Genomic DNA, 20,666 nt, shown 5'->3' on the forward strand with positions numbered 1-20,666 from the left:
ACCTGGACTCGGTGAATGTTTTATGTTGTTTGTGTGTTTCTCTGTCCATTCGAGATTAGCAATGAATCACTTTGGAATCCTTAAGCTAAAAAGCAATGTGAAAACTGAGCTCCTGTGTCCTTACACAATTTTTTTTTTTTTTTTTTTTTTTGATAGAGGATCTCACTTTGTCACCAGGCTGGAATGCAGGAGTGCAATCTCGGCTCACTGCATCCTCGACCTCCCAGGCTAAAGGCTTCCACCTCAGCCTCCTGAGTAGCTGTGACTATAGGCAAGCACCAACATGCTGGGCTTTTTTTTTTTTTTTTTTTTTTTTTTGGTAGTGATAGGGTCCCACTTCGTTGCCCAGGCTGGTTTCAAACTCCTGGCTTCAAGTGATCCTCCCACCTCAGCCTCCCAAAGTGCTGGAATTACAGGTGCGAGTCACCGCACCCAGCCCTTCTTGCACTAATATCAGCACCCTCTGCAATTAGCCCATAAGGAGGCCCACCCCAAAGGCAGTCTGAAGACAAACCTAGAAAATAAAACGAAACCTAGGCCAGGTGGCTCACACTTGTAATCCCAGAACTTTGGGAGGCCGAGGCTAGCAGATCACTTGAGGTCAGGAGTTTGAGACCAGCCTGGCCAACATAGTGAAACCCCATCTCTACTAAAAATACAAAAATTAGCTGGGAGTGGTGGCACACGCCATAATCCCAGATACTTGGGAGGCTGAGGCAGGAGAATCACTTGAACCTGGGAGGCAGAGGCTGCAGTGAGCCAAGACCACACCACTGCACTCCAGCCTGGGCAACAGAGCAAGACTCTGTCTAAAAGAAAAAGAAAAAAAACTTGCTATCGGTGGAATAATATGTATAATTCAAATAAAGTACATTCTTCAGACTTTAATGAATTAGCATAAATCTGATAGCAAAAAAATAAGTAAAAAGAAGCACATACTAAATAGATAAGATGCTACCTTTATTGAAATACTGAGTGGGAGAAAAGTTTCCTTGTTCTCATTCAGCTTTGATTTTCTCCCGAGTTTGGATCAGCAGAGTTACATTTATGTTTTGGTAGCTAAGGTGTATGTGTGTGCCCTTGTGTACACATAAAATAATGTCAGAGAAATACAGTACATTAATCAGAGCAAGTAAAAATTAAGGGAGGAAAGCAGAAAGAGATAGTTTTATATTCAGTGTAAGAGGTTGTGATGATACACAAAGACCCACAAACGCTCAGTCGTGGGCCACATAACAGTACTGCAGTCAACAATGGACTGCATATAGGATGGTGGTCCCATAAGAGTACAATGGAGCTGGACAATTCCTGTCGCCTTGTGACAACCGCAGCCATCCTAGGGCCGTGGAGCCACACGTTCACTCACATGTCTGTGAGGACGCCGGCGTAAACAGACTGTGCTGCCAGTTGCATAAAAAAAAGTCTAGCACATGCAATTATGTACAACACATAATACTTGACGATAATAATAAACAACTATGTTACTGGTTTATGTATTTACGATACTACACTTTTTCTCATTATTTTGGCGTGTAGTCCCACTTTTAACGAGATGTTTCTGGTAAGATAGTGATGCCGCATTACCCCAGCCGCAGCCTCCTACAGCTCACGTTTCCCACATCTCTTGATTGCAATATTTTCTCTTGTGCTTGATCAAGTGTTATTAAAAAAGAGTCAAGAAGCTTAAAAAAAATTTAAACTTTATAAAGTAGAGGCCGAGATATCATGATTCTTTTCCAATCTCATTCTTGAGTAGGAAAGAATTTGACACGCATGGTCCTCAAAAACAAAACAAAACAAACAAAACCACACTTCTACCTAGCGCAGCCCTTCTGGAAGCCAGGGTGCACTGGAAGCACCTGAGGGTGTTAAGAGTCTGACTCAGCAGGGATGGGGGGCTGGAGACTCCGCCTTGCTCACCAGTTCCCACGTGATGTTGATGCTGCCGGTCCATGGGCCACACTTCGAGTCACAAGGGGCAAGACACACATCTATATTCAACTTCATGTATGTCCACTGCAGGCATTTCCTACATCCAGACCTAAATGTACCTACTGGACACCCTGGAAGATGATCATTGCCATCAAAACCCAATTCTTCACTTTATACACTTTATGCCCTTGGATCATGAAATTCCTTAAGTGAAAATGTAGCTTTCAAAGGTGTTCGGCAAATGGCCGGGTGTGGTGGCTCACACCTGTAATCCCAGCACTTAAGGAGGCCAAGGCGGGCAGATCACTTGAGGTCAGGAGTTCAAGACCAGCCTGGCCAACATGGTGAAACCCCATCTCTACTAAAAATACAAAAATTAGCTGGGCGTGGTGGCCGGTGCCTGTAATCCCAGCTACTCTGGAGGCTGAGGCACCTGAACCCGGGAGGTGGAGTTTGCAGTGAGCCGAGATCATGCCACTGCACCCCAGACTGGGTGACAGAGCACCCCAGACTGGGTGACACAGCGAGACTCTGTCAAAAAAAGAAAAAGCAGGTGTTCAGCCATAGATCTGTTGCATTAGAAGGGAAGAGGAAGGGAAGAAAAGGTACGTGTGCTAAGCACTTTGGGGAGATGTCTGTCCAGTCCACGTTGTCCCTGTGTCTGATGTCAGCCCCACCCATCCAAAGGCAGGGTCCCAGCAACAAGATGACCCCACTCTCCTGTGCAGAGTTATAGGACCAGGGGTGGGCCTGACCTAGGCTGGCCTGTCACATGCCTTCTCTCCTGGGAATCTGGAAAGGGGTCTCAGAAATCGCAGAGTTGGTGGGAGGTTCTAGACAACAGGGACACATGAACGGGTCTGAGGCTGCCGCTCTGGAGTGGCGAGCTTTCATGTGCATGGCAAAGTTGAGAAAGGTAATTATTTGGAGAGGAAAAGAAATGAAGCCTAAAGGCAAAGACAAACAGAAATTAGGGAGCCGTGGCAAGAGAAGGAAGAGATGGAAAAGGAGACGGAGAGCAGCTGCCTCAGCTCCCAGTTCCTGGTTCCTGATTCCTGATGCACACCTGCTCTCAGATTTCATGCCCTGCCTTTTATACCCTGCTCCTTTGGAAAAAAAAAAAAAAAAAGTACCTTTCCGGTGGAGAAAACTGGCAGACAGCACCTTAACCAAGTGATCAGAGTTAATGTCACCTGTATGAGGACACAGCCACATAACGAAATACTCAGGACACAGCGTCACTCCATGGGGGTCTTGCCAAGAATGCAGAACCTCCATCTAATCCTGAGAAAACATCAGGGAAACCCAAAAGGAGAGACATGCCACAAAGCCACTGGTCTGGGTTCTTCCAAAGCATCACGGTCATGGAAGACAGAGAAAGACTGGGGACCATCCCAGTATGGGGGAGACAATCAAGACATGACACCTAAATGTGAGTAGGATCTTGACCAGGAAAAAACACGAGTGGAGCAACTGGTGAGGTTTTAGTGCAGTCTATTAATACGACAGGACCATTGTTAATTTCCAGGTTTTTATCATCGGCCCGTGGTTTTGTGGAAGTTGGGTGAGGGGTATATATTGGAAACTACTGTGCTGTTTTTGCAACTTTTCAAAAATCTAAAATTACTTCTGAATAAAACAAGAGTCCCCTTCCTGTTTCAGCTAGTGTGATCCAGTTTCTGTTTCTCCCAAGAAATCTGGATTCAAACAGTCGCCTGTAATAGCAAATACAAGTCAGACACACTAACGCCTGGTGCAGCCACATCTCACCCACACCAGAGTGTTCAGACACTCCAGGAAACACTTCCAAGGAATATGGGGATTGAAAAGACCCCTTTGAGCCCCAAATCTCAAAGAAGTGTTGGAATTACATGGTGAGGGAAGTGTGTGGGGCTGTAGAGAACATAGAGGGGCCATGTGTTGAGGGATGGGGCAGGAGGGCTCATGAGACAGACTATTCTCACTTTTAATTTTTGAGACAGGCAGGGTCTCACTCTATTGCCCAGGCTGGAGTGCAGTGCTGCCATCAGGACTCACTGAAGCCTCCACATCCTGGGCTCAAGCGATCCCCACACCTTTGTCTCCTCAGTAGCTGAGACCACAGGTGAATGCCACCATGCCCGGCCAATTAAAAAAAAAATTTTTTTTTGTAGAGACAAGGTCTAATTATGTTGCCTAGGCTGGTCTTGAACTTCTGGGCTGAAGTGATCCTCCCACCTTGGCCTCCCAAAGTACTGGGATTACAGGCGTGAGCCATAGCACCTATAATCTCTCACTTTTCTATGTTTGAAATCTTCCATAATAAAGAGTAAAAGAAAAAATTACATATGAAGAGAATGTACCCCAGATCACTGACCCAGGAGCTCTGGGGTGGCCGTTCCTTTTGGGTGTGGGTTCCCCAGCCCAGAGCGGGGGTAGTGGCTCATGCTGATAAGTCCTAAGCTGGGTCAACTCATCAACCTCACAACAACCTTATCAGGGAAGGGCTGTCATTATTTCCACTTTACAGATGAGGAAACTGAGGCACACTGGCAAAGTGGCTTGCCCATAAATACCACAGCAGGATTCGAATCTACCTGAACAAGGTCTGAAACACCTCCCAGAACCAGGCCACCCTTGTCCTGCACCTCAGCCTCCTCCCTGCTGCAGGCAACAATATGCAAGCACACACGTGCATGCACACACACACACTCTGTCTCCAGGGCCCCTGCAAACTCCCCATTCCCACACAGCAACAGGCCAACACCAGCCTGTTCTCTCTGAAGACATGGGAAAGTCAGTGTGAGCCATGCAGAGACCTCTCCTTGCAGGTTTTCACTTAGCAAAGTTTTAAACTGTAAATAGAATCACAAAGCATCACAGAATGGGAAATGAGAGCCCAGGAAAGTCACCTGTGATCTTTCTACCCTACAAGTGGAGTGCAATCTTTTTATGTCTCATGAAGTGGTGATTGTTGTTTTTGTGGTAGTGGTAGGGGGTGGAGGGATGGGGTGTTTTCTTGGGTGTGCATTTGTGTTTGTTTGAAGAAGGCTGCACGTTTTAAAGGCTGGAGATCCTCTGCTGGAGCACTGCGGGAGGAGCTCCTGTCCTGGGCGCCCCCACAGCCCCCATCCCCCACACGACCATGAGGCCCAGAGCCCTCCAACCCCGCACTGGTCGCAGATGCTCTACGGGATTCTGCTGAGTCCAGTGAAGTGATGACTTGGTTTATAAAAGTGGACTGATGTCTATATCGATGTGGCTTTTATAGCTCCATAATTTAAACCTTTCATCAGAAGGAAGAGTGTTCAGGAAAACCAGTAAGAGCTCCTGTCTCAGGAGCTCAACAGGAATGGAGATGCCTGTGACGAGAGCCACTGTGGCACGGCATCCACTGCCACCCAGCACCAGCCTGGCCGAGGAGAATGAGACACAGACCCTCCTCTAGAAGGCCGCAGTCCAGCAGGGGAGGCACGCCCGGGGCATCTCAGAGGAAGAAAGGGGCTTCCAGGAGGAGGCAGGACCGGTCCTGGGAACCGAGGAAGGAAAGGGACTTCCAGAAAGGAGAGAAGGAATGAGCAAAGGGGAGGTCCCAGAAACTGCAGGAGGGGTCAGGAGACGAAGAGAAGAGAGGTTGGCCCAGGGTTCCTCCAAGGGTGGGGCCATGTGGCAACCTGAACTTTATCCGGAGCCAGGTGACTGCTATTTCTGCCTGGACCGTTAGATTGCCTGGTTTATATCTGTCTCCCCACTGGGCTGTGAGCCGCTGAGGGCACGACACAGGCAGGAGCCTGACGCGAGCCCCATCTGGAGGGGTGAGCTCTCACCTCAGTCCTTAGGACCCCAGACACCTTTAGGTGCAAGGTTTTTTTCTTGTTTTTGTTTTTGTTTTGTCTTAAAAAAAAAAAAAAAAAAAAAGGAAACTCATTACATACTGTCTTACACAAACTAAACCACTAGATGGTGCTAAGTGACTTTAATGAGAAATGAGACATGGGCGGTTCCCACTTTGCAATTTTAAAAAGTGACTTTACTTCCCTGTCACAGAAACTCTCAGTCCATGCAATTTAGGGAACTAGAATTACCTGTCCTTTCCTCTCCACCTGTCCGAAGTGCTTCCTCCAGGGCTCTTACGGGTATATGTGCACTTATTTGAAGGAGGGGCTTCCAGCTTCCAGCTCCAAGCCCAGGCACTATTCTCCCATCCTCCGCCCAGCGTCTCCCTGACTGCGCCCGCAGAGCCACGTGGAGGGCTTGTGAAAACAAGGCGCACCGGCCCGCCCCGGAGCTCCTGGGTCAGTGGTCTGGGGTGCCTGTGAATTTGCATTTCTGACAAGTTCCCAGGTGGTGCCCCCGCTGCTGGGACGGGGACCTCACCCTGACGACCCCTGCTGTGGAGAGTTCGGGAAGCTTCGGACGCCCTAACCATAGGCGGAACCCGCTGCCACGGCCCTGGTGCTAGCAGACGCTCTCTCTCGGCCCGCCCTCCACCGAGTTCCGGCCACAGTGCGGGCCCTGCCCGGCGGCGTGCGGCCACATCTTCCTTCAGCTCTAGCTTAGCTGCTACATTGGGAAGCCACTAAAACCTTTAAAACCAGCAAAAACCCAGCCACAAACATTTGAAATGAAGCCCAAGCCTGGGACACAGGGGGACCAGGTGGAACATTCGCCCCCTCCCTGGGACCCGCCCCTACCCTGTGGTTCTCAGTGTGGCTCCTGGACCAGCCGCAGCACCATCACAGGGACACCTAGACATGCAGCATCCCGGGCCACACCCCAGACCCACTGAGTCAGGAGCTCCCGGGCGCACCCAGCCACATCTGGGTTTTCATCAGAGCTAAGGAGGCAGAATTTTGGCCCCCGTGACCTTTTCCCCTTGGTGCTACACCCTTGAATATGTCACATGGCAAAAAGGGACTTTGCAGATATAATTAAAGTTCTTAATCAGTTACCCTTTTTTAAGGAAGGGAGTTTATTCAAGATTATCCCCTAAAAACAGAAGTCAGAGAAACGCGTAAGTCCAAGTCATTGAGATGAGACGCAGGAAGAGGGTTCAGAGTTCGCTGCCGGCTCTGAACGTGGAGGGGCCTGAAGCCAAGGAGCATGGGCAGCCCTGACAGCCACTCCTGGCCAGCAGCCGGCAAAGAAACAGGGTCCTCACTCCTGCCAAGAACTTGAATGAGACTGGAAGCAAATTCTCCCCTAACAGCCTCTGGACAAGGGCCCAGGCTGGCCAACATCCTTCTTTCTACCTTTTGAGACCCAGAGCAGAGAAACCGATAGGACCCACCCAGACTTCCCACCTACACAACTGCGATGACAGGGGTGCTGGTGGTGACTCTTCAAGGCAGCAACAGAAAATGGACACAGCCGTGTTTCATCAGCTCCATGCTACAGCTTGTTACTGCGTGAGTATAAGCACATCTGTCATTTTATTTAAAATGATTCAGTAATATTTTGATAACTGTTTTAATATAATTAGTTTCTTTTTTTTTTTTTTTTGGAAACGGGGTCTCATTCTGTTGCCCAGGCTGGAGTGCAGTGGCTCAGTCTCAGCTCCCTGCAGCCTCAACCTCTCCAGGCTCAGGCAGTCCTCCCATGTCAGCTTCCTAAGTAGCTGGAACCACAGGCATGCACCACCACGCCCAGCTAATTTTTGTATTTTTTGTAGAGGTGGGGTTTCGTCATGTGGCCCAGGCTGGTCTCAAATTCCTGGACTCAAGCAATCCACTCACCTTGCCCTCCCAAAGTGCTGGCATTACAGGCGTGAGCCACCACACCCAGCCTGGTTTCCTTTAAATTATCTGTATTTTATTTTATGCCTTTACCATCATTTTTCTGAGAAGCGGTCTCCATCAGACTGCCAAGGGTGGGAGTGGAGGAGGCAGCACAGAAGAGATGTTTGAGACCCTGCTTTAGAGACGAGGGCAGCAGGGAAAAGCCAGGAAGTCCTCCTGCAGCCACTCAGGACAGAAACAGGCGGCCAACCAGCGGTTTCATTTCATGTTCTCAGAAACCAGGTTAATCTGTTGTGAAATTTCTTATTTTGATATTCAACAAATACCTGTACATAAAGAGAGGAACATTCTTTTTGTCCTGGAACTGGAATTTGCCATCTAGGCTGGGCTCCTTCATCTTTCTCAGTATCTCTAGGGCAGTGGTTTTCAACTTTATCACCACCACCCCAGGAAAAAACACATTTCTCATTGCGAGCCATACACATCAGATAGATGTGTGTGTGTGTGTGTGTGTGTGTGTGTATTTCAGCATATCCATATGGATATAGAGAGATAAAACAAGGGCTTCACAAAACAAATCCTCCCTTTCACTTGCTGTACACTGTTTTTCTTATTATATTTTAGTCTAGCATTTTGTTGACTTCCTTTTACATGCCAGTCAATTCTACTGAGTTCATTTTACATCCAAAAATGAGTTGTCACTAGCCGTTTGGAAAACACTGGTCTCTAGGACCACGACTGGGCTTGTATCCACGTCCCTATTCACATACACAGCACACACACATACACATGACACACACGTACCACACACACTTCACATATACATCCCACATATATCACACATACCATGTATATCACACACACCCACCCCATGTACACAAACACATACAACCCTTATTCTATCCTGTCAGAGCCTCAGAAGAAACCACACAGGCCCCAGTCACCAGGATGAGGCACATGGTCCCTGAGCCAGGGTTTGTCTCGCAAGAAGGAGGAGTTTTAAGTGCCTTACTTGGTTTCTCCTGCTGCGATCGTCAGTTCAGGGGACCACCACAGACCCGGGTTTGCTTTCCAGCAGCCCCTGAGAGCTGCTGCACTGTGAGTTTTGTGTGGTGCGTGCTGGGATGGGAATTAGGATGTGAACTCCAAGGTCCCAAAATGAAATCCTGAGCAGACATGGGGGCACTGGAAATCAATAAAAAGCGCTACATCTAGTTGTGGCTTCACATTTTTAGACAGAGTAACACATAACATCCAAATGGTCCAGGCTTTCTGAAGCGTCCGATTTTTACACGTTTTGCTCTCTTGTCCCCATGTGTATTTGTCAAACCAAATGTCAACTTACTTTTTGGTTTGGGAAATGTGATTAGAGAGCCATACAAAGGTGCAGTATTTTAACCCAAGCGTCCCTGTGGAATGACCTGCTGTAGGGTAATGAGAAAGAGAGAGAACCGGAAGGAACAAAGGAAGATGAGCCGGCAAGTAGCCAAGTAGGCACAGGCCACAGGACAGCGTGGGGCTTTTCTGTTTTGTTTTCAAATTAAGCTTCACCCAAAAGGGGTGGGGGTAGAAATGTGAGCTTTCCACCAACACGTTTCTAACTAGAAGCAAACACTGATACAACCACTCTTGCCAGGTTGTAATCAAATTCCGAAGGAGAACTGTGACCATGAGAAGGAAAACAGAAGCACAGATTTGAACAAGTGGAGGATAAAAATCCCTATGGTGTCCGTTTCTTCTTATTCTTACGAAGCTTGACCTGGGCAAAATGAATGCATGATGCAGACACTGGGGCAGCCTGAGCCTAAGACTCGGTGGGGAGGGCATGACTCGAAGGAGTCCCAAGGGGCACCTCTGAGGGGCCAGGAATGAGCGTGGCGCCTGTGTCCCCCAGCTCAGGACTCTCCCTGTGTCCTGGAAAACTCCTCAGTCCAGGCCAGAGCAGAGCGCTTGGCCACCCACTCAGAAAACCCCGTTTCTGCCAGGAACATAGGATATGTTCAGCGTGTGACAGCTCCTCAAGCTGCATGCATGTGCCTGCGTGTAACACCTCCATGAAACATGTGGGAAGCCCCAATGCACACGCGGCAGACTCGAGCGTACCTGTGCCTGCAGCTCCACTCTCTGCGCCTGCAGGTGGGAGAGCACCTCCCGGCCCTCCTCCAGCTGACTCCGCAGGGTGGCCACCTCCCGCTCCGTCAGGAGCTTCTCCTGCACAGAGAAGGCCAGAGTCAGACTCATGGGACATGCAGAGAGGAAAAGGGCAGAGAAGGTGCGGGGCCCTGGTATGGGCGGAATATCCGTGTCCCCCTGAATTCTGTGTTGAAGCCCTAACTAACTCCCAAGATGAAGGTTTTAGGAGGTGGGACCTTTGGAAGGTGTTAGGGTTAGATGAGGTCATGAGGATGGGGGGCCCCATCATGTGATTAGGGTCTTTGTAAGAACAAGAAGAGACACCAGAGCCCCCACCCCCACCCCCTGTCTGTCTGTCACGTGAGACACAGCAAGAAGGCAGCCGTCTTCAAGCCAGAAAGAGAGCCCTCACCAGACACCAATTCTGCTGGCATCTTGATCTTGGACTTCCAGCACCCAGGACAGTGAGAAGTAAATGTCTGCCTGTCGGCCCTCCCATCTGTAGTGTCCTGTTATAGTAGCCTGAGAAGACTAAGCCAGGCCCACAGCACAGCCATCAATGCCTTTTGCTTTGTCTTCAAAGTCTGAACCTCCTTGGGAGTGTGAAATGCCGGGACCAAGTACCAGGAGACCAGAGCTTAGACCTGGCTGTGCCATGAACCTACTAAGAGACTCTAGAAAAGGCATTTGACTCTCAAAGCCTCTGTTTTCCCTTCTGTGAAAAGGAAAACCTGGAATGCACACTCTCGAAGAAAATGAAGGCTGGTTGGAGCTGCGAGCCATACGCTGTGCTCGGATGTCAGCGCAGCACAAAGCAGGAGCCATCAGCCCCAGTGGGTGAAAGGGAAGTGATGCTCCAGGGAATGGCTAGAAGGAAATCCTCTGACCTCTCCACACTCTGCCAAGCAGGTCCCTCTCTCCTGACCTGCCTTTCCATGTCTATTCAAAAATATTCAAATTGTTTCACAAAGGCCTGACTGCTCAAGAGCCATGCATTCTGACACAGAGCACATTGACTTGAAGCCATGCAAAATCAAACACCAAGTCTACAATGAGGGTTTCTGTGTCCAGAGGCTGCATGGAAGACAGCCTCTGCTTCAAACACCTTACAAAGTGGCTGCAGCAATGACACAGACATACAGGAAAGTGACCGTCTAACTTGATTGTAGAATTGCTAAGCTAAGACTCATAAAGATGTGACACTTTCTCAATCGGTGCTTCTTTATCCTGAGCATGCACACGAGTTCCTGCGGATCTGGCTAAGATGCAGATTCTGCCTCAGTGGGTCTGAGGCTGGACTGGACACTCTGCACGTCTCACAAGCCCAGATGATGCTGATCGATGACATCAAAGTCAGTTTAGTGTCTGTATACTTATGACTTAGAAGGGTCTTATTACAAGGGAATAGATGATACAATTCAAAAGGTATGCTCGGATGTAAAACACCTTTGAGTTAGAGTTGGGTTTGAAAAATAAAAGTAACATCTCTGGAAAGGAATCTCTGGGAAAGAAAATTAAGGCTTCAGGAAAAGTTTTTTTAGGCCTTTGTAGCAACCTCAGTTACATCCACTAAGGAGAACAGGATCCTGAAATGGTAACTGGTGGGCAATTCAGACAAGACTATCCTCATGAATGCCAAAAAAAGTAACTTTCCTGTCGCTTAGATGATACTTTGCAGGGTTCAAAAGTGTCTTCTAAAGCAAATTTGGGGATTTCTTTAGCTTTGTATAAAATAATTAAGACGAAAAAGTTCAGGCAGCCGGTGACCCCAGCCCATGGGTTCTGCAGCAGTTTGTCTGCATGCTGGTCCTGGGCAGGCCCCACCTCCTGGGCAGCCCATTCATTGACTCGGAGCATGGCCTGAGCACACATCTAGGCAATTTCAAGTGTCACCAGGGCTGAGAGCCACCATCCTAGGTCATCCTTGCAAAAAGACCCAGAACCTTATCTCTTGACCAATCCACCAAACCCTGTACTAGCCTACCACAACCTCTGAAGAAGGGACACTGTAACATTTTTATTTAATTTGCATCATTTCCAGTGTTTGTGGGGTTTTTTTGTTTCTTGTTTGTTTGTTTGTTTAGAGACGGGGTCTTGCTATGTTGTTCAGGCTGGTATTGAACTCCTAGCCTCAAATGATCCTCCCATCTCAGCCTCCTGAGTAGTTGGGATTACAAGCATGAGCCACCTCACTCGGTACCAGTCTATATATATATATCATGCTATGCATCACAAAATTCCATAAACCATATTAGGAAAAGCGTTACTATCCCGTTGAGCAGCTAGAGAGCCAAATGAAGAAGGAATTTGGAACATAATATCGGAAGTAATTTTTCATATCCAAATCTTAATTTTTACAAATTGGCTTCAACAATCTCTATCCTTTCCCACTAGTTTCAATGCCACAGGCTCACATAATCATTAGCAGAGCTCCGTCTTGGAAATATATTCACTAATTATCTGAGATTATCTGTATTTGAAATTCATTATCAGATTGATAGGGAGAATAAGGAAACAAACCAATTTTTTAAATGGGCAAGAGGCTTGAGCAGATACTTCCACAAAGAAGCTATCTGGATGGCAGATGAGTGCACAAAAGGATGCTCAGCTTCCTTAGTCATTAGGGGATGCAAATTAAAACCACCACCATTAGAAGAGCAAAGACACACTAAAAAGCTGACATACCAAGTGCTGGCAAGGACAGGAAGCCACAGAAACCCTCACGCATTGTGGGTGGAGATGCAACAATGGCACATCGCTTTGGAAAGCAGCTTGGTCATTTCTTATAAAGTATGCAAGGAAGAACAGCTCATAATTCTCAAGAGAAAATACCGAAGAAAATGGTCAAGGATGCGGTTTACATCCTCACATGTCTAAATATTGGCATTTACAGTACAAGTAAAATATCAGAAGAAGAAACTTCAGATGAGAATACAAGGCAGGAGTGGGGAGTGGACCCTGGTGGCCGCCCTCACAGTCCAACCTGTGAGCCCTTCTCTGGGAGTCTCCAGGTACAGCTTCCCTCCAGGGCTGGTTTGCCTTTTCCTGCTTCAATTCTTACCTCCCTCATCCCACTCGTCACAATGGATGCTGGAGGAGTGGTGTGGATGATCTGCTGCAGGATGCTGATATAGGTCTGAACTTCCAGAAGATTCTGTTGGGGGAGGGAAAACATTCTCATTATAAGTTGAGCTGCGCTGGTTTTTCCTTCTAGTACTAGATGAGAACAGGAATGGACACTTCCGCACGCTCCCTCATCACAGACAGGACAGACCATGACCAGGTTCAGGAGGAAGAAGAGACTGATGCATTTGCTGCCATGGGTGGGCCTGCCCACATGTGCACCATGCTCATTCCTGGCACCTCAGTCTCCTTTAATCTTCACAAGAACAACGGGGCCGATGAATAAACTAAGACTTGCCTTATTTCACTGTTTCTCTTCAGTTACATTGGTGCATTGGTCTTCACAAAGCCCTGGGTGGCAGAGGCACAAAAAAAAAAGAGAAAAAAACCAGCCCTCGCCAGACATGGTGGCTCACACCTGTAATCCCAGCACTTTGGGAGGCCAAGGCAGGTGGATTGCTTGAGCCCAGGAGTTGGAGACCAGCCTGGGCAACATAGTAAGACCCCATTTCTACAAAAAATGTTAAAATTAGCTACGTGTTGTGGTGTGCACCTGTGGTCCCAGCTACTTAGGAGGCTGAGGTAGAAGGATCACTTGAACCTGGGGGTGGGTGGAGGCTGCAGTGAGTTGTGATCACCCCACTGTACTCCAGCCTGAGTGATAGAATGAGACACCGTGTCAAAAATAAATAAGTTAAAAGGCCCTGGAGGGCACAAAGGACCCTTTCCAACACCAGCAGTGTTTCAAAGAATGGGCTTTGGTCAATCAGGCCTGGACTAAAAGACTTACTGGCTATGTGTGACCTCAGGCAAGCTATTTAAACCTCCTAAAATGCAAGTTCTTCTGTAAAACAGGGATAACTATCTGTAGGGATGCTGATCCCCTTTACCCGCCAGTGCCCCTGTCCCCAGCTCTGTAATAACAGATGACACAGCCCTCTCCAGAAAGCAGCCCTTGGCCAACAAATGGTCATCTTGTCCAGGAAGCTACCAGGCCCTGCCTCATCCCCAACCCAGGCCAACGACTGACAGCACAGGAGTACAAAAGACCAACTCTCTCAACTCCTTGAGGGACCCAGCTGTGGTGTAATTCACATTCACACTCCAGAGCTTCCTGTGGGATCATGAGAAGGCCACAGCTGGACTCTGGCTGAGGACAAGTCCTTGCTCTGCTCCCTGCCCTGTCCTGCCCTTTTCCTCCCCTTCTGCTCAGAGCCCTCCACTAAGACATCAGTGACAAAAAATCACTACCTAGAGCTCTGCTTAGAGGAAGCCTGACCTGAGCAGTATTTCACAAGGCTGCTCTTGGGATCCAGTGAGATACTACAGGGAAGCCTCACAGTGTGAGCGATCATCATCACCGTCATCATCATCATCATCATCCTAAATGGCCTGGAAGAATTATTTGAGCTGCTTCAAAACTGGCCCAGGCACTGTTCCCAGGATTCCATCAAGCAGGGTAGAAGCAAGGAGGTAGGTGGGGAGGAGGAAATGGCTGGGCCTGATGGAAAGTTGGAGGGACCCTGATTGGAGCAGACAGGCCTGGTGTACTGAGGCAGGTACACACTGAGGTAGGAAGGGAACTGGAGGTTCACTGAGCACTTGCCAAGCTCCAGGTTGTACCCGTGTTCCCACATTGTCTTAGTTTGGGTTTCCCCAGAAGCAGACCCTGAGAGAGGGATCTGAGTATCTGAGTGCAAACAGTTGACTGGGCAATGATGCCAGGAAACATGACGGGTGGAGTGGGAAAGTGAGGCAGGAAGGGAGAGCAGTCAGTGAGGGCTATTACCAATGGATCACCACTGTGGGCACCTGGAGCTCAATCCTGTTGAGTATCTCTGGGTGCCAATGCAGAACAAAAGCCTCAGAGTTGGTCTACAAAGGCGAGAGGGAGCTGGTGTGTTTATACACCAACTCCCATCAGTTCTGGCTGAGGTTGCTCCCTGCTCCTGGGGACAGGAGTTCCCCAACACCCCACTACAGGCGGAGCAGCCTCCAGCTGCTTGGAGAAAGTCCTCAGGCAAAGCTGCAGGGATGGCAGTGGGAGGAGGCCAGAGCCCCTGGAGAGGGAAGCCCTGAGGCACCCACAGGTCTGCTACACTACTTCACCCACGCCACTGCTGGGAAGGAGAGCCTGCATTTGCATTTTGAAGATGAAAAAGCAGCTCAGAGAGGTTAGGCCACTCACCCATGGTCAAACAGCTGCAGAATCTGATCTTTCAATTATGCCAGGGCCCCCCAGAATCAGGCCTGTGAGGAACTGTTGGAGGCTGGGGGAGTCTGAGCACTGCAGGAGAGGAAGCTCCTGAATAATGTGCTCCTGCAATTAACGGGCTCAGAGGCAGAGCTAAAAGCAAGACTTTTTAATGTATTTTCTGAGCGGAAACAGTTGATGGACTGTAGCTTAATGAAGACAGATCTATATAAAATCACTTTGTAAATTATACTGTACAATATAGATACTAGTTCCCAACCCAAAACACACCCACTACTGCCCACTCTTCAAAGCACATCTAGCTCATTAAGCACTGTCCAGTGACCAATTCACCCCTATTTGGTTCGAGGGAAAATGCACAAAGGTATGCCACTCTAGCAGTCTGTTTTCAGCCACAGTACCCTCGGCTTACCTGATCAAACCCAAACTGGGTTTTCTAGAGGAAGGGCTTCAAGGGGTCATGATTACCTTCTTGTGCCTGTCCTTTGCCGCACTGATATCATCTTGCAGAAATTGGGCTTCCAGCTGAAGGCGCAGGTTATGCAGCAAGGCTTCATCAGCTTCCTGCAATGAGAGCCACATATCCCTGGCCACAGGCACCATGGAGCATAGGGGTAAAGCTGGCCAGGTATATGAGCACACAGACCACCCGGGAGCTTACTGAAATGCAGACTCTGGTTCAGTAGGTCTGGGAGGGGTCTGAGATTATGCATTCTAGCAAGGCAATGGCTTAGCCCATTGGACCTGTTCTAGAAGAGCAGTTCTCAACAGAGGGTGATTTTGCCCCCCAAGGGGACATTTGGCAGTGTCTAGAGACATTTTTAGTTGTCACCACTTTAGTGGTAGGGTCCTTCTATTGGCAACTAGTGGGTAGAGGCCAGGGACGCTGCTAAATACCCTACAATACACAGGACAGCACCCCCCACAACCCTGCACACAAGGAATCCCCTTGCCTACAGGGTCAATACAGCCAGGGTTAAGTAACCTTGATCTAGAAAGATCGGAGCGCTAGGTATATTTACATACCAAATAAAGTTAATATTTAAGTAACGTCTATATTTGTTCTATATCTCATCATCAGTGAGTTGGGTTTCTAAGACTGAAGGAAAGAAATTGTTTTCCCTTAAATCCTGAAATCTGTATTCTCGCAGTTTTCTCCCAAGGACTGTTAACATTTACCTTGAGAAGATGCATCTTTCATACAAAAATGCATTTTTTAGAATGACTGTTTTGTGAATAGCATTTGTTTGTTCCTCTAAGGTTGGAAACTACATTGATCACAAAAGGTTGAATTTTCTCAGGAAACTTTCTGATAATTCACTGGCTCTTACCTCATTGATCTTGTTTGGTTACACCAAGTAGGTATGAAAGAATTATTCATGCTCTTAATAAGATTGTGCTATGATGTCCAGAAGTGACTTATATACTTTGGCATCTTCGGTGTGATATTACAGGTGAGCATTACTTGGGTTCATCAGGATTCCCCACTCTCCCAAGATACCTCTGCCATGCACACCTGCCAACACCTGAGGCCTTGGGAAGTGAATTTTTACTGACTTATTAGTGACTTGCTAATAAACATAATGAGTATTAGCAATGGGCTCTCATTAATCAAGGGGAACACATGGTCTGACTAAAATATGTAAGAGACATTCTCCACACTTGCATGAACAGAGTTATGACAGTCACGATATGTGGACTGGCCATGAGATGTAGAGACACTCCCCGCCCTTGTGCTACTAGGGTTTCGGTCTGGCAAGGCCTTGAGACTGTACTCTTAAGAAAGGCACTTGGGGCCGGGTGCGGTGGCTCACACCTGTAGTCCCAGCACTTTGGGAGGCTGAGGCAGGCGGATCACCTGAGGTCAGGAGTTCGAGACCAGCCTGACCAACATGGAGAAACTCCATCTCTATTAAAAGTACAAAATTAGCCGGGCATGGTGGCACATGCCTGTAATCCCAGCTACTCAGGAGGCTGAGGCAGGAGAATCACTTGAACCTGGGAGGCAGAGGTTGCAGTGAGCCAAGATCATGCCATTGCACTCCAGTCTGGGCAAAAAGAGCAAAACTCCGTCTCAAAAAAAATTAATTAATTAATTCAATAAAAATAAAAGGCACTTGGTTCCTTAATTGCTCTTGTGAAAGACCGCTGGTGTAGTAAGATTTCTCATTGTCTGATGCTGACAAGAAGGATCCTGAAATTCTGACTCTATTGTAGCCTCTGCCTTCAATGAGCTTTCCATGCAAAGTGTTCTCTTAGCACCTAAGACACCAGAGCTGAGACTTCATGGAGCCTACAGAGAAGGTTGTATGGACCTTGGGGGCCTGCATCACAATAAATGTTAATATTTAACAAATCTCTTTCTGTGTGAATTTGGTCTAAAGCATTAGCAAGATGGTAGGGGAGTGGCCAACCCTCACCCAACTCAAACTTCTGAAGCTCTTTTATCTACCCAAGAGAACTGAAGATTTTATCTTACAGAACTTGAGAGTTGTACAAGATCAAATTAGTCAATGTGCAACCCTTAGGAATGTATTTTAAAACATTTCCTTCCTTTTCCATCAGCCATCTGCAGTGGAGCTGCCACCAAAATGCAGATTTTTGTGAAAACCCTCACAGGGAAGACCATCACCCTCGAGGTTGAACCCTCGGATACGATAGAAAATATAAAGGCCAAGACCCAGGATAAGGAAGGAATTCCTCCTGATCAGTAAAGACTGATCTTTGCTAGCAAGAACTGGAGGATGGATGTGCTTTGTCTGACTACAACATTCAAAAGGAGTCTACTCTTCATCTTGTGTTGAGACTTCGTGGTGGTGCTAAGAAAAGGAAGAAGTCTTACACCACTCCCAAGAAGAATAAGCACAAGAGAAAGAAGACTAAGCTGGCTGTCCTGAAATACTATAAGGTAGACGAGAATGGCAAAATTAGTCACCTTCATCGAGAGTGCCTTTCTGATGAATGTGGTGCTGGAGTGTTTATGGCGAGCCACTTTGACAGACATTATTGTGGCAAATGTTGTCTGACTTACTGCTTCAACAAACCAGAAGACAAGGAACTGTATGAGTTAATAAAAGACATGAACTAACAAAACAAAACAAACAAACAAACAAAATCATTTCCTTTTGCGTTTCCTCCTGCCTCAGCCTCCCAAGTAGCTGGGACTACAGGTGCACACCAACACACCCAGCTGATTTTTGTATTTTTGGTAGAAACGGGGTCTCACCATGTTGGTCAGGCTGGTCTTGAACTCCTGACCTCAGGTAATCCACCCACCGTGGCCTCCCAAAGTGCTGGGATTACAGGCGTGAGCCACCGTGCCTGGCCAACTTTAAACTTTCTAGAAGTAGCCACATTAAATAAAATAAAAAGAAACAGGTGAAATTAATTTTAATAATATATTTTATTTTACCCAGTATACCCAAAATATTATCATGTCATCATGTAATCAATAAGTTAGTAGTGAGATATCTTCCATTCTTGTTTTCAGATGAGGTCTTTGAAACTGCTGTGTATTTTACACTCATAACACATCTCAATTCGAACTCCCCACATTGCAGGTGCTCCACAGCCACATGCGGCTGGTGGCTGCCATACTGCATGGCACGGCTCTATGGGAGCAATTTTCGGCAATGGAACATCTTGTTCCTCCTCAGTGCTCCTCCAGGTTTCTGCTGCAGGGTGAATCCCCAGGTAAGGAACTCTCGACAGAAGAGGGAAGGACACCAGTGTCCAGAGTCATTCCTCACCCCGTAGACTCTCCTGCCTACTCTCTCCAAGGCTCCTCCTGATTCCTGGCCCTGGCACCGGGCTCCTGCTGCCACCAGCACCACTGCCCACTGGGAGAAGCAAGAGCTCCTGGGAAAACCACTCCCTTCAATAAATCTACACGTGGTCTGAAGTTTTTGGGGTTTTTTGTTTTAAATCGGAAATAAAAGAATGAACCAAATTACAAAAAGGGACTCATTTTTCCAGATCCAGGACACTGAACTGTCCAAACTACAAGAATATGAAATCTAACTATGGGACTTAGCTTCTGAGCTCATTCATGTGTTTAATTAGCCATTGACCTTTAACGAGCTCTGCCTTCAGGGGGTTACCATTCTGAGCCCTTAATGATGGGTCCTCACATCCTGCGACCCAGGGACAGTGAGGGAGGGTCTAATGAAAACTCAGCTATAGCGTTTCTTCTTCCAGAAGGCGTGCGCTACCCGGCCCGGGGCGATCAGACCCAGACTGATGCACTCATGCAAATCAAGGCCTTCCTACCGCAGGGGAAGTGGGCAGGCCCCTTGGAGATCCTGGTGTCTGGTCTTCTGAAATACCCAGAAGTATTTCACAAGCCTGGGAAGCCCTTTCATAAGAGAAATGGTGGAAAGGGAAGCCTGAATCTTTCCAGCAACAGAAAAGGGTGGAGGATTCAGAAAAACCCTGGTTCATTTGTAAAATACCAGCCAGACCTCAGGAAAGACGGAAACCAAGGCAGTCCCAGGAACCTAAGTAGCAGGAGTCAAGGACCTGTCCTCAGAGTGACCCAGCTCTGAATCAGTTCATCCCTGCATCCCTCCCTCAGGAGAGCTGTGATTGGCCAGCATGGGTCACATGACCACCATCTTGCCTGACAGCTGGACCACACGATGTGAAGGAAAATCACAGTGTTCCCGGACGCATCCCCACTCCCTTCAAAGGCAGTGGTTCCCTGTGGAGTGATTCTCAGCCCCGGGGATGGGACCACACCCTCAGAGAGGCCTGGCTAAATCTGGGCCAGAGGTGCAGGAGTATTGGGTGGATGTTGTTCTATCTTCCCTCTGCCCCTCTTAAGACTGCTGAGGATGGGGTGGGGCACAGAATTCTCAATCACTCTTAACAAAATGCATCCAAGATTGAGCCACAAAGCTGAATGACTGGAAACAGGGCTTCAAGGACCCTTTGTGTTATTATTTATAAGGACTCAAACATTCCAAATTTTAGAAATAGAAGGAACCCTGGGGTCACTGGTCCTCAAACTTTTGTTAAGCCACATGTGCCATCCTTTGAACAAAGCAGTCCATGGAAGCCACTGTACTGAAGCAAAGCCAAGGGGCCACAGGCATCTCCCATGCTCAGCTGCCCTCTTCCCTCAGAGACCCTTCAAGCAACTCGATGCAACATGAGGGCTCTGCCAAATGCACCTTGAAGTCCAGAGCCTCCCTCCATGTATGCAGGGCTGAGGCCAGACCGATGCAGTGCTTCATTGAACTCGTGAATGGAAGTTAGTGGAAGATAACAGGCCTGGAACCTACCATGGGCTTCTCTCTCCTAGCCAAGAGCTGAGTGCTAAGCCCTGATTCCATCCTTCGAGGTGCCTGTCATTCTTCCCCACCTCCCTCCTAGGATTGTGTCAAAACCACCAGCACTGGGTCCCATCAGTTAAATCTTTAAAACTGCTCATAGTGATAGTAAAAGGCCAGTCAATATGTATTCTTAAAATAGGGATTAAGCAGATGTTTCTGCAAGCACACTGTCCTGCTTTGAAGATAATCACCCGATAAGCTGACCCCAAAACC

General features: G+C 47.9%; 2 protein-coding genes across 3 annotated transcripts in view; one reads left to right on the forward strand and one right to left on the reverse strand.

Annotated features, from left to right (window-relative positions):
- Window positions 1-20,666, reverse strand: part of BFSP1 (beaded filament structural protein 1) — a 43,494-nt gene that overhangs the window by 5,215 nt on the left and 17,613 nt on the right. For both annotated transcript variants that reach the window (XM_057300926.1, XM_003810596.5), the window contains exons 3-5: window positions 15,589-15,684; window positions 12,844-12,936; window positions 9,753-9,860 (exon numbers count right to left, since the gene is read on the reverse strand). In XM_057300926.1, the coding sequence (XP_057156909.1) occupies window positions 9,753-9,860; window positions 12,844-12,936; window positions 15,589-15,684 (297 nt within the window). The remainder of the gene's footprint in view (window positions 1-9,752; window positions 9,861-12,843; window positions 12,937-15,588; window positions 15,685-20,666) is intronic.
- Window positions 17,703-18,245, forward strand: LOC106634171 (ubiquitin-ribosomal protein eS31 fusion protein-like). Its single transcript, XM_034947632.3, is given in 2 exon segments — window positions 17,703-17,853; window positions 17,856-18,245. Coding segments are annotated over 2 exon segments (495 nt in total). The 5' UTR covers window positions 17,703-17,711; the 3' UTR covers window positions 18,209-18,245.

Source organism: Pan paniscus, chromosome 21 (assembly GCF_029289425.2).
Source record: "Pan paniscus chromosome 21, NHGRI_mPanPan1-v2.0_pri, whole genome shotgun sequence".
NCBI classification, from domain to species: Eukaryota; Metazoa; Chordata; class Mammalia; order Primates; family Hominidae; genus Pan; species Pan paniscus.